The following is a 15,177-nucleotide window of genomic DNA, read 5'->3' as shown; positions in this document are numbered from 1 at the left end:
GTTTCTGCAGTTGCATGATATTAGTCATATAAACAATCACCTATATTTCACTATAAATTACTTTTCATACTATTAATTATTGGAAGTCTCGCTCTGCTTACCTAATTGTTACATATTGTAATTATTTGAGCAAGTAAAATAAAGTCAATGATCTTAATTTTTACTCTGTAGAATTCTACCTACAGCATAAGATCTAATTCGGAGTACATTTAAGTACAAGTAAATTTGTGAAAACTTTTTCTTTAATAGTTTCAGGATCCAAGATGTTGATAAATGTATGGAGTAAGTCTAAAGCCTGCACTCCATACCATATTTACTGAATATACTCTAAATTAATGCTGCATTATTTGGCAATTCACTTCAAGTTTAGCCTTCAAGTTGTTTACTAAAAGTTCCTTATTTTTTTGTTTGTTTGTTTGTTTTGAAAAGGGTCTCACTCTGTTACCCCTGCTGGAGTGCAATGGTGTGATCATAGCTGACTGCCGCCTCGAACTCCTGGGCTACAGTGATCTCCCACCCCAACCTCACAAATAGCTGGGACTACAGGTGCTTGCCACCACATCCAAGTAATTTTTAAAATATTTTGTAAAGATGGGGGACTCGTTTCTTTTGCCCAGACTGGCCTCGAACTCCTGGGCTCAAGTGATTCTTCTACCCCGGCCTCCCAAAGTGCTACAAGTACAGGTGTGAGCCACTGCACTTCAGTTTCATATTTCACTTTTCTTGGTTTCTGTTTCTTCCACACAACCTTCATGGATGTTGAGTCACCTGGCTGCTGTGATGAGTGACTCTTTTCTTGACCAACATGCTTTTCCTTCAATCCACCAAAGAAACCTAATTCATTGTCTTCAAGAGGCTTGATAAAGTTTAGTAGAAATTTCATTTGACTGAAAGTAAAAAAGTTTCCTCCGGGCCTGCTGGATTTCCTAAGGTGCCCCAGGAACTGCCGCACAGGGGAGGCTACCCAGATAGGCTTGGGGTTTCCCGTTCTGCTTCACTCAGTTGCCTTGCTTTATCTGTTTTCTTTAAAGCTGGATTAAGAAGCAAGCCTCCCCAGTAGGTTCCTTCTGCACTCACCTAAGGGGGATGGGCACGAAAATCCCTGAAAATATGTTAAAATGGAAGAAACAGAACTTATCCAAGGGTCTCTCTCAGAGTGTGTTACTGGCTGAAGTTGGCAGGAAGAAGCCCTGAATGGCAGCGGCTGAGAGCTGCCTCTCACTGCCCTCCACAGCCTGCTGCTTGCTCAGGTAACTCTTGATGCTGAAACTGCTTCCTAAAGTGAGTGGGTCCAGAGGAATATAGGACCTTTATTTTGCTCAGAGACTGGATGACTTCTGCCATTAGCAGAAGTCATCTATCTTTTCTGTAGATAGCATTCAGCTCCTCCTTAAATATTGTTAAATAAATATTCAAATAATTAATTCAGTACCCACTGTACAACGGGTGCAGTGGGTACTGAACTAAGAGCCTGAACTAAGATTCCTGTGGGTCAGGGTTCAATCCTGGTTTTATGTATTTATGTTCCACACTGAAGTGTGTAGAAATAAAGGGACATTGTTCATTTCTTTTTACTCTTTTTTCTCTACACTTCTCCAAGAAATGTGGGATTATGTGAAAAGACCAAATCTATGTCTGATTGGTGTGACTGAAAGTGATGGGGAAAATGGAACCAAGTTGGAAAACACTCTGCAGGATATCATCCAGGAGAACTTCTCCAACCCAGTAAGGCAGGCCAACTTTCAAATTCAGGAAATAAAGAGAATGCCACAAAGATACTTCTCAAGAAGAGCAACTTCAAGACACGTAATTGTCAGATTCACCAAAGTTGAAATGAAGGAAAAAATGTTAAGAGCAGCTAGAGAGAAAGGTCGGGTTACCCCCAAAGGGAAGCCCATCAGACTAACAGCAGATCTCTTGGCAGAAACTCTCCAAGCCAGAGGACAGTGGGGGCCAATATTCAGCATTGTTAAAGAAAATAATTTTCAACGCAGAATTTCATATCCAGCCAAACTAAGTTTCACAAATGAAGGAGAAATAAAATCCTTTACAGACAAGCAAATGCTTAGAGATTTTGTCACCACCAGGCCTGCTGTACAAGAGATCCTGAAGGAAGCACTAAACATGGAAAGGAACAACCGGTACCAGTCATTGCAAAAACATGTCAAAATGTAAAGTCCATCGATGCTAGGAAGAAACTGCATCAACTAACGAGCAAAATAACCAGCTAATATCATAATGACAGGATCAAGTTCACACATAACAATATTAACCTTAAATGTAAGTGGACTAAATGGTCCAATTAAAAGATACATACTGGCAAATTGGGTAAAGAGTCAAGACCCATCACTTTGCTGTATTCAGGAGACCCATCTCACATGCAGAGACACACATAGGCTCAAAATAAAGGGATGGAGGAAGATCTACCAAGCAAATGGAAAACAAAAAAAAGCAGGGGTTGCAATCCTAGTCTCTGATAAAACAGACTTTAAACCATCAAAGATCAAAAGAGACAAAGAAGGCCATTACATAATGGTAAAGGGATCAATTCAACAGGAAGACCTAATTATCCTAAATATATATACACCCAATACAGGAGCACCCAGATTCATAAAACAAGTCTTTAGAGACTAACAAAGAGACTTAGACTCCCATACAATAATAATGGGAGACTTTAACATCCCACTGTCAACATTAGACAGATCAACGAGACAGAAAGTTAACAAGGATAACCAGGAATTGAACTCAACTCTGCATCAAGCAGACCTAATAGACATCTACAGAACTCTCCATCCCAAATCAACAGAATATACATTCTTCTCAGCACCACATCGCACTTATTCCAAAATTGACCACATAGTTGAAAGTAAAGCACTCTTCAGCAAATGTACAAGAACAGAAATTATAACAAACTGTCTCTCAGACCACAGTGCAATCAAACTAGAACTCAGGACTAAGAAACTCAATCAAAACCGCTCCACTACATGGAAACTGAACAACCTGCTCCTGAATGACTACTGGGTACATAATGAAATGAAGGCAGAAATAAAGATGTTCTTTGAAACCAATGAGAACAAAGATACAGCACACCAGAATCTCTGGGACACACTTAAAGCAGTGTGTAGAGGGAAATTTATAATACTAAATGTCCACAAGAGAAAGCAGGAAAGATCTAAAATCGACACCCTAACATCACAATTAAAAGAACTAGAGAGGCAAGAGCAAACACATTCAAAAGCTAGCAGAAGGCAAGAAATAACTAAGATCAGAGCAGAACTGAAGGAGATAGAGACACAAAAAACCCTCCAAAAAATCAATGAATCCAGGAGCTGGTTTTTTGAAAAGATCAACAAAATTGATAGACCTCTAGCAAGATTAATAAAGAAGAAAAGAGAGAAGAATCAAATAGATGCAATAAAAAATGATAATGGGGATATCACCACTGACCCCACAGAAATACAAACTAACATCAGAGAATACTATAAACACCTCTACGGAAATAAACTAGAAAACCTAGAAGAAATGAATAATTTCCTGGACACTTATACTCTCCCAAGACTAAACCAGGAAGAAGTTGAATCCCTGAATAGATCAATAGCAGGCTCTGAAATTGAGGCAATAAATAGCCTACCAACCAAAAAAAGTCCAGGACCAGATGGATTCATAGCCGAATTCTACCAGAGGTACCTTGTACCAGAGGTACAAGGAGGAGTTGGTACCATTCCTTCTGAAACTATTCCAATCAACAGAAAAAGAGAGAATCCTCCCTAACTCATTTTACGAGGCCAACATCATCCTGATACCAAAGCCTGACAGAGATACAACAAAAAAAGAGAATTTTAGACCAATATCCCTGATGGACATCGATGCAAAAATCCTCAATAAAATACTGGGAAACTGAATCCAGCAGCACATCAAAAAGCTTATCCACCATGATCAAGTGGGCTTCATCCCTGGGATGCAAGGCTGGTTCAATATACGCAAATCAATAAACGTAATCCAGCATCTAAACAGAACCAAAGACAAAAACCACATGATTATCTCAATAGATGCAGAAAAGGCCTTTGACAAAATTCAACAGCTCTTCATGCTAAAAACTCTCAATAAGTTCGGTATTGATGGAATGAATCCCAAAATAATAAGAGCTATTTATGACCAACCCACAGACAATATCATTCTGAATGGGCAAAAACTGGAAGCATTCCCTTTGAAAACTGGCACAAGATAGGGATGCCCTCTCTCACCACTCCTATTCAACATAGTCTTGGAAGTTCTGGGTGGGGCAATCAGGCAAGAGAAAGAAATCAAGGGTATTCAGTTAGGAAATGAAGAAGTCAAATTGTCCCCATTTGCAGATGACATGATTGTGATTGTATACTTAGAAAACCCCATCATCTCAGTCCAAAATCTCCTTAAGCTGATAAGCAACTTCAGCAAAGTCTCAGGATACAAAATTAATGTGCAAAAATCACAAGCATTCTTCTACACCAGTAACAGACAAACAGAGACCCAAATCATGAATGAACTCCCATTCACAATAGCTTCAAAGAGAATAAAATACCTAGGAACCCAACTTACAACAGATGTAAAAGACCTCGTCAAGGAGAACTACAAACCACTGCTCAGTGAAATAAAAGAGGACACAAACAAATGGAAGAACATACCATGCTCATGGATAGGAAGAATCAATATTTTGAAAATGGCCATACTGCCCAAGGTAATTTATAGATTCAATGCCATCCCCATTAAGCTGCCAATGAGTTCCTTCACAGAATTGGAAAAAACTGCTTTAAAGTTCATATGGAACCAAAAAAGACCCCACATTGCCTAGACAATCCTAAGCCAGAAGAACAAAGCTGGAGGCATCATGCTGCCTGACTTCAAACTATACTACAAAGCTACAGTAACCAAGACAGCATGGTACTGGCACCAAAACAGAGATATAGACCAACGGAACAGAACAGAGTCCTCAGAAATAATACCACACATCTACAGCCATCTGATCTTTGACAAATCTGACAAAAACAAGAAATGGGGAAAGGATTCCCTATTTAATAAATGGTGCTGGGAAAATTGGCTAGCCATAAATAGAAAGCTGAAACTGGATCCTTTCCTTACTCCTTATATGAGAACTAATTCAAGATGGATTAGAGACTTAAATGTTAGACCTAAAACCATAAAAACCCTAGAAGAAAACCTAGGTAATACCATTCAGGACATAGGCATGGGCAAGGACTTCATGTCTAAAACACCAAAAGCAACAGCAACAAAAGCCAAAATTGACAAATGGGATCTAATTAAACTAAAGAGCTTCTGCACAGCAAAAGAAACTACCATCAGAGTGAACAGGCAACCTACAGAATAGGAGAAAATTTTTGCAATCTACTCATCTGACAAAGGGCTAATATCCAGAACCTATAAATAACTCAATCAAATTTACAAGAAAAAACAAACAACCCCATCAAAAAGTGGGCAAAGGATATGAATAGACACTTCTTAAAAGAAGACATTTATATAGCCAACAGATTCATGAAAAAATGCTCATCATCACTCGCCATCAGAGAAATGCAAATCAAAACCACAATGAGATACCATCTCACACCAGTTAGAATGGCAATCATTAAAAAAATCAGGAAACAACAGGTGCTGGAGAGGATGTGGAGATATAGGAACACTTTTACACTGTTGGTGGGACTGTAAACTAGTTCAACCATTGTGGAAAACTGTGTGGTGATTCCTCAAGGATCTAGAACTAGAAATACCATTTGACCCAGCCATCCCATTACTAGGTATATACCCAAAGGATTATAAGTCATGCTGCTATAAAGACACATGCACACGTATGTTTATTGCAGCACTATTCACAATAGCAAAGACTTGGAATCAACCCAAATGTCCATCAGTGACAGACTGGATTAAGAAAGTGTGGCACATATACACCATGGAATACTATGCAGCCATAAAAAAGGATGAGTTCATGTCCTTTGTAGGGACATGGATGCAGCTGGAAACCATCATTCTCAGCAAACTATCACAAGAACAGAAAAACAAATACTGCATGTTCTCACTCATAGGTGGGAATTGAACAATGAGATCACTTGGACACAGGAAGGGGAACATCACACACCGGGTCCTGTTGTCAGGAGGGAGTAGGGGGGAGGGATAGCATTAGGAGACATACCTGATGTAAATGACGAGTTAATGGGTGCAGCACACCAACATGGCACATGTATACATATGTAACAAACCTGCACGTTGTGCACATGTACCCTAGAACTTAAAGTATTAAAAAAAAAAAAAAAGAAATAAAGGGACATCGTGTCTGCAATTCATTCTCAAGATTTTCCATAAAAAAATTTATCTATATACATTTACACAGATGCATATATATGCAGAGAAAAGGATAAAGAAAATGTGGAAAAATGTTAAAATTTGAGGACTCTGTCCAGGCGTGGTGGCTCACGCCTGTAATCCTAGCACTTTGGGAGGCCAAGTGGGTGAGTCACGAGTTCGAGACCAGCCTGGCCAACATAGTGAAACCGCTTCTCTACTAAAACTACAAAAAAATTAGCTGGGTGTGGTGGAGTGCGCCTGTAGTCCCAGCTGCTCGGGAGTCTGAGGCAGGAGTATTGCTTGAACTTGGGAGGCCGAGGTTGCTGTGAGCCAAAATTGCACCACTGTACTCCAGCCTGGGTGACAGAACAAGACTCTGTCTCAAAAAAAAAAGAAAAAAAAATTAAGGATTCTGGGGATCCTTTGCACTCCTCTTGCAATTTTTCAGTAAGTCTAAAATTAAAGAAGTAATAATTTTGAAACTTGATTTTTAAAGAAGAAAACACTACAGGCTCCTTGAAAACTTGGTAACTACCTGCACTAGGTAATTTAAAATGTCCTTTCAAAGTTCTATAATTATTATGTTATATAGTATGTATAATTATTATATTATATATAATTATTCTAATAAAATATATATTACATCATTATAATTAGGATATAATATATAATTATTATAATTATAGTATATTATAATATTAATATGTTTTTTGATCATGTGAGTCTAGATTCTTCCACAGAACAACTTATCAACTGTGGTGTTTGTCAAATAGGGCTCAGGTATATTTGAAAAAATCATATAAAATACGAATTATCTGAGATATCATTTTGTCATTGTTCCCACTGGATTGCATTAGCATAGAAGACTCACAGAGCAGCTATAAAACATCTCAGTTTTGCAATATCATGTGAGGAATGCTGAAGGCTGCTTGAGGGCTTTATGTGCTTATTTACAAATTTAAGGGAAATACAACACATTTTTAAAAACTGTCATTCATCAATTAAAGTGCATGGTAGAAATAAAGGTATAATTTGTTTGGAGGATGATAGCTGGCAGTCTTCAAATAATCAGTACAAAAAGATCCTGACAGTAACTCTGAATAGAAATAATGTGAATGGTCAACTTAATGTTAATGAAGTATTAAAGCAAAAGATGTTTTCTGAAAAGTCAAAAATTAAATTATTGTAAATGAAAAAAAGCAGTAGAAGGTTTTTGTAGAACTAATTTAGCTTTTTTTTTTGTTTTTTTTGAAACAGAGTCACACTCTGTTACCCCAACTGGATTGCAGTTGTGGGATCATATCTAATTTCAGCCTTAAACTCCTGAGCTCAAGTAATCCTTCTGCCTCAGCCTCTTGAGGAGCTGGGACTACAGACATGCACCACCATGCTCAGCTAATTTTTAAATTTTTTGTAGAGATGGGATCTCACTATGTCGCCTAGGCTGCTCTTGAACTCCTGGCCTTAAGAAATTCTCCTGCCTCAGCTTCCCAAAGTGCTGTGATTATTGGCGTGAGCCACAATGCCTGGCCTAATTTAACTTTTAATTAAAAAAAAAAAAAAGGTTGGGTACTGACAAGTCCAATTCCTACCTCTTATGTGAAGGACCTCTATCAAGATGATGTCTCAGCTCTTGGGTTTTGGAGATTGGCTTCCAATTCCACTATCCTACTCCTCATTTCCTTTCTTTTAAATAATGAGGTTTAAAAAATGCCATGAAGGTTAGTATATGAAAATATTTTTTCAGAATAGCAAATTAGAAAAAGAAATAAAATTATATTGTTTGATAGGAGACTTTAATTAGAAACACATAAGCACAGTTTTTATATTTGATACTGATATGGTTCGTCTCTGTCCCCACCCAAATCTCATCTTGAATTGCAGCTCCCATAATTCCCATGTGTTGTGGGAGGGACCCAGTGGGAGATAACTGAATCATGGTGGTGGTTTCCCCCATACTCTTCCTGTGGTGGTGGATAAGTCTCACGAGAGCTGAGGTATTTATAAGGGATTTCCCCTTTTGCTTGGCTCTCATTTTCTCTTGCCTGCCACCATATAAGTTGTGCCTTTTGCTTTCCACCATGATTGTGAGGCCTCCCCAGCCACGTGGAACTGTGAGTTCATTAAACCTCTTTTTCTTTATAAATTACCGAGTCTTGGGTATTTCTTTATCAGCAGCATGTAAACAGACTAATACAGATACCTTTTGAAAAACTATTGAAGATGTCTTCAGGGGGCTTCTGAGCCAGACTTCCTGGATAGTGGTTTCTGTTCCACATGCCCATCATATTTCTAGCTGCTCCAAACTGCTCTTCACTAAGACTTCTTATGTTAACTATGAAATGAGTGCAGTTTCCCACTGAAGAAATGACTGTAACTCATCATTTGATGCTTGAGAACAAACAGGGGTACTGAAATATGCATACAACACCCTGAATATTTTCCAAGTCTGAGATTGTCCCTCAATAAAAATATTATGTGGAAATCTTGAATTCAGGAAACTTTGCTACCACTGACATACCGAGATCAAAGAAACCACACATCTAAACACCAGAAGTTCATTACAGTGAATACCAAACCAATCACAACTGGATATGAAAATGTGGGCTACTAATTTTGGCCAGGATTAAATAAGTTAAAGAAGCAAGAATAACTTGGAGTTGGGTCTCCCCAGAGTTATGAACAGGTTACAGGTTACAAAGCAATAATAACTGAATTGCTATAAGTTCCTCAGATTCTCTTGTGATTATATGTAAAGACATTTAAGTTTGGGATGATTTTATAAAACTATTCTTAAAATTAAACTTTAATGAGAATATTATATTAAAATGTAATCTATTTTCCCTCTTTAAATTATACTTTCATTTGCATGCTGATGTGGAGAACTGGTTTTGAAAAGGAATTAAGTCCTTATTCCTTGATGACTTTGGTCACTGCTTCTGGGTAGCTATTTTGCTCATGAATTCCTTGTCCTAGTCCATCACCTCTATGGTTTACTTCTATTTCTTCTGTAGGTAATAATTTCTCTTCAGGAATGTGCACCTCTGGACATACAAGTTTCTTCTACTCATCCTAGAAATATGTGCCAGGCCAGAAAGACAGGGGATTTGGAAATTAAGAAAAGTAACTATAGGACACTTGTGAGAGATTAGGGTTAGTTTTTCACAGTGACCCTGAGATTTCCTTTAGGTTTAGAGTCCTGGATACTTTTAAAAAGGTTTTATTTTAAGTTTTAAATTGACAAATAAAATTGAATATCCTTATTGTATACAACAAGCTATTTTGAAATATACAGTATATACATTCTGGAATGGCTAAACTGAACTAATGAACATATGCATTAACTCACATAGTTATCATTTTTTTGGTTGAGAACCCTTAAAATCCATTCTTTTGGCATTTTTCAAAAATACAATGCATTGCTACTAGCTATAGTCACCATGTTCTGCCATAGACTTCTTAAACTTATCCCTTCCATCTAAATGAAATTTTGTATCCTTTGACTAATATCTTCTCAACCTTCCCTGAATCCATTATCTCAGCCCCTGGCAACCACCATTCTACTCTCTACTTTTATGAGTTCAACTTTTTAAAGTCAAGTTTTCATTTTTGTGGAAATTTCAATTATTACAAACTATTGGGAGCAAATGAATCTTCCAATACACCTCTTACTTGTGCATAGGTTTTTCCCATTTTGGAAGGAATAGGGTGAATCATACAGGCGGGATGAATCAGCTTAACCACACTGATACCATCTGACACTATAAAGGAACTAAAAATGTAAAGTTAGCATTCTAATTGTAGCTCTGAAATCCAGACTCCTAACGTATACTCTTTGCCTTTAACTGCACAAGTTTTAGTGCCTCAACTTTAGTGAGTTCTCCTGAGAGACTTTTTATTAGGAGCTGTTCAAATGACAACTTTGACCAAAGTGTGTCTGCTGATAGCTCTTCCTCTCCATTTTACAATTTATAGCTGTGTAACTAGAGATCTGTGTCCACAAATGCCTGAATTTTCCAACTCATCTCAGAACTGAATTTGCAAAGAAGATATCACTTAAAATTTTGACACTTAATTCTGTGTGTTTTCCCCAAAGAATCCTAGCCAGCAACTAATTTTCTGCACAAGGTATCAAAAGCACTTAAAGTAGCAGAATCATAAACCTTTGCCTAAACAAAGGGATTGACTTAAATCTATTGAATGGACTCTGCATTTCTTGTACAGTGTGAAATGTTTAATATCCTCTGTCTGCCAGTTCTGGTTCTTTAGTTCTGCTCATTATATATAAAAAGCCTCCCTATCCCATATTCAGCTTCCTTTTTTGTTTCTTTTAACAGAAATGCTGGCATGCAACTTGCCTCCAGGAATAGCTCGGAGCTGATGTTCTCAATTTAGTCATGCGAATTACATTTTTCTCCTCTTTGGAAACACTCCCCCCCAATCTCTGTAATCATGACCCCATTAGAGCTAGGTGATTTCAATCAAAATGAAACATATAGCTTTCTCTAACCTATAGGAAGGAACATATTCTACAACAATGTCTAATCACATTCCAAGCTAAAAGAAGTATATTGTTTATCTGGAAGAATATCTTTTCCCTTGAAAAAGAAAGTTTTGTATGTAAGGCTCAGCTTCAATATATTAAAATGTATACCTGTTTACTTTTTAGGTTGAAAAGTTTTTATCAAGGTTTTCAAATAATGACTGTAACATATAAGAATGATGGAACATTTGTAGACACTTTTCATATTAGAAAATATCTACTAGCAGGTGATGTAAAATATACTGAAAAGAATACAAGAGAGTTGTTGAATGGCTTTTTACTTCTCATCATACAATTCTATTTCTGAATCTTTTCCTTAGTCATTTTTGAATATATAAACATTTTTTCTATTAGATAACTTTACCTGTTAAAATGAGCAAAATGGGGGTAGAAGCATTAGATCTACATGCTATTTTGTTAACAGTCCATATAAAACAGTTATGTATTTTCAAAGGAATATTTTCTCTACTTGGTATTTAACGAATTATGAAACTTTTGGTCCTAAACATGGGTACCTGTGCCCGTTTCCCTGCTTTATCACACAACATCCCAAGAATTTTGTATACTTACAGAAGCACAGTTTTCAGACTTGTCTTCTATAAAACCAATTTGGCAGGGCATCCTCTGATTCTGCAACCAGTAGTCTGTTGACTCCAGTAGGCTGTTGCTGCGAAGAACCTGGGGGAACCCAGAAAAACTCAGTGCTTATTCGGCAATGCTTTCTATCTAAGCTCTTTTTTTTTTTTTTTTTTCTTATAAAAAAACCTGTAGGTGTTTTCTTTTCCTCAGAGCTTCCGGGTGTTAGATAAAAAAACTTGCAGGATGATAGCACATCTAAAATGGATAAAATATCCAACCTAGAATTAGCTGGAGAGAAATACATTAATGTTAACATGGATGTTCTCTCATCAAATTCAACACCTGGAAATGTCAAATGTGTAGCTTTTGCATAATTTGCGATCAAATGATTGTTTTTGGGGGTATGGCTCTATGGGCGATGGGGGTCAAATTTCATTTAGTGCTAATGTTCTTTCACACTCCATAAATATTTCCAATTAACAAAATGTGGGGTTTTTTCCTTTGATGTAATATTGATTCATCACTTATTTAGTTCTGCTAACATCGCTTTGACTAGTGTACAATTTTTCTAGAACACCTAAGGTACTATGTTAAATTTAAAAGTTGTTAGAGATAACTAAGAAACAAATTGCATTAAATACCATTTGCTATTTTGAAATAGGATGGTATGGCAAAAATAATTGGAACACATGAATTAACAAAACCAAATATGACTTACAAATATCTTAATTCTGGGCTTGGATTCTTAAAGCAAGGAAGAACAAGCATATTTTGGAGCTGAGATATTTTGAAGATGAAATATTATAAATAACTGCTAATGTCTCCAATTATTGGCTGGCCGTGGTGGCTCACACCTGTAATCCCAGCACTTTGGGATGCCAAGGCAGGTGGATCACCTGAGGTCAGGAGTTCGAGACCAGCCTGGCTAACATGGTGAGACCTCGTTTCTACTAACCATACAAAAAGTTAGCCAGGTGTGGTGGCGTGCCCCTGTAATCCCAGCTACTGGAGAGACTGCGGCAGGAGAATCACTTGAACCCAGTAAGCGGAGGTTGCAGTGAGCTGAGATCGCACCATTGCACTCCAGCTTGGGCAACAAGAGTGAAACTCTGTCTCAGAAAAAAAAAAAAAAAAGCCAAATATTGTATAACATTTTCTTTATCTTTTTAAAGATTCCCAGTGCTTTTCTGGTACCCTCTACCCTCTGTTTTATTAGGGGATATGTCTGGTAATACTTGACTACTACTTTCACTTAAGCAATGTAACAGATTTAATCAGTTTGGTTAATGACACTAAAATAGATTGGTACTTCAATTACATTTCATTCGTACAACAAAGATTGTCTTCTCTTTTTCTGTGAAGATAGAAATACATTACTTTTGGTCCCTGAATACAGTTAAGTAAATCTAATTCTGACACATTTTACATAAGTAATATTATTCATCCTAAATAATGAAAATGTATTAATGATAAATGTTATTATAATTTATAATAATAATATAAAATATAATTATATATTAAAATAATATCATTTATTATATTAATGATGAATTTTCGTTAATACATTTTCATCATTCTTTCCCAGAACAGTACAAAGAGACCCTTTGTGGATGAGCAAGTAGTTAAATGATAAACTTGGATTATTACTGCAGACCGACATTGGCTAGGGAGCTTCTTCAGTTCTCTTAAATATTTTACCTAAACTGGTTCTTAAAGGGTGGGCTGGGACCTCTCAGGGTCTCTGAAATCTTTCAGAGAGTGCAGCAGTCAGACTACTTCGATAATAATACTAAGATGTTATTTGTTCTTTTTGTTCTTGTTGTCTTGTATATATTCCGTGGAGTTTTCCATAGGCTACGTGATGTGTGATAGCACAACAGACTGCATGCAGAGGCAGCTAGGACAGCTCAACTGTCTTGTATCAAGTCAGACATTAAGGAGATTTGCAAACATGTGAGTTGAAATCACCTCTTCTCGCTAAAGGGTTTTGTTTGGTTTTGGAAAACAAATATTTTTCATAAAAGTATGCTATAGAAGATAGTGTGTTATTATTTTAAAATTATTTTGTCAAATAATAAATTCTTATTTAGTTTAAATTCTGTTTTATTATTAGAAAATAAAACGAATAAAAATTTTTCTTAGCTTTAATTTGTAACATGGAAATTAGCAATAAGTATAATCTATATACACAAGAGTTTCTTGAGGTCCCTAATATTTTTCTTAGAGTGCAAAAGAATTTTGAGTTAAAAAAAACATTGAGAACCATTGATCCAGATGAACTTTATTTAAAGCAGAAAAAGGCTGTAACTCCACATTCCCTTTATACCATTCAAATGCCTTTCCCTTTTATTTCCAGCATGGAATAGAGTTTAAGAGCAGCGACATTAGTGGTCTAACTGAGTGGCAATACTAACTTGGTCATTAGTAGAAGGATGACCTCAAAGAGATGACTTAAACCCTGAGTTTCAGTTTCCATAGCTGTGAATATGGATACTACTCAACTGGTGGGATCACTGAGGGTATTCAGGGAGTTGATATATGTGAAACACTGTACCATGGAAATGGTAAGTTATTCTCTCAGAACTTGGTTTTTACTGTTACTATTTGAAGGTGGCTGAAAGGATAATAGAACTTTGGATGCCTTCTGTCTGAAATGAGAGGACTGAAAATATTTCAGATGTGTGATGGCAGATTTTCTTTAGCAAGTATTCTGGTCTAAGGTGTAATTTTAGTTATGCATTTTGTAGTATTAATAGTTACAGCTACTATTTTTGTATGCTTAGAATATGTTGAAGTTGTGCTAAAATTTTCACATATATATATTTTTACTTTTTCACTTAATCTTTTTTGCAATGCTATGAGGTAGGAATTATTTGAAGGATACGAATCTTTACAGAAATTTTCAGGTTGAAAATCAAGACCTTGAGTCTCAGAGAGATTTGAATTTCTGTCCCAAGTTGTTCAGAGCCTGACTTTGGATGTGAAATTACTGAACAGGGCTGTCTTATGTACCCATACAAATGGGTATGATTTGGAGTAGGTTTCCAAAAACTTATCTGCACCTATTTTTTTTGTAAATAAAACTACATTTTCTTATGGACTTCCATTTTAAAGTTAGTTTTCTATGAATGAAATTCTGGGGTGACAGTTTTCTCGAAAGACAGGAAACTTTTTGTGATGTAAATTACATAATGTAGTTAATCTACTTGGCAAGTATTATCAGTATTTTAATGTCTCAAAGGAAAGCATGCTTTTACACCTAACTGAGTTATCTTTAAGCCAACCGATGTTATCATGCTTCTTCTGCTCCTTGCCTTTCTGTGATCCCTAGATCTTGGAACACCCAACTATAAAGCACTCGTTAACTCTGTGCATAAGAATATTAAAGATTTAAAATACAGGGCCGGGCGTGGTGGCTCAAGCCTGTAATCCCAGCACTTTGGGAGGCCGAGACGGGTGGATCACGAGGTCAGGAGATCGAGACCATCCTGGCTAACACGGAGAAACCCCGTCTCTACTAAAAAATACAAAAAACTAGCCGGGCGAGGTGGCGGGCGCCTGTAGTCCCAGCTACTCGGGAGGCTGAGGCAGGAGAATGGCGTGAACCCGGGAGGCGGAGTTTGCAGTGAGCTGAGATCTGGCCACTGCGCTCCAGCCTGGGCGACAGAGTGAGACTCCGTTTCAAAAAAAAAAAAAAAAAAAAAAAGATTTAAAATACAGGC

The 15,177-nt window shown here is 36.9% G+C and overlaps 1 protein-coding gene across 1 annotated transcript in view; it reads right to left on the bottom strand.

Annotated features, from left to right (window-relative positions):
• SPHKAP (SPHK1 interactor, AKAP domain containing) overlaps positions 1-15,177 on the bottom strand; it is a 217,942-nt gene that overhangs the window by 127,535 nt on the left and 75,230 nt on the right. The window contains 1 exon segment of the mRNA XM_033229965.1: positions 11,447-11,554. Within this exon segment, the coding sequence (XP_033085856.1) occupies positions 11,447-11,554 (108 nt within the window).

Source organism: Trachypithecus francoisi, unplaced genomic scaffold, assembly GCF_009764315.1.
Source record: "Trachypithecus francoisi isolate TF-2019V2 unplaced genomic scaffold, Tfra_2.0 Lachesis_group13, whole genome shotgun sequence".
In the NCBI taxonomy this organism is placed as follows: Eukaryota; Metazoa; Chordata; class Mammalia; order Primates; family Cercopithecidae; genus Trachypithecus; species Trachypithecus francoisi.
The sequence above is the reverse complement of the archived record's forward strand: the minus strand, read 5'-3'. Positions and strand labels throughout refer to the sequence as shown.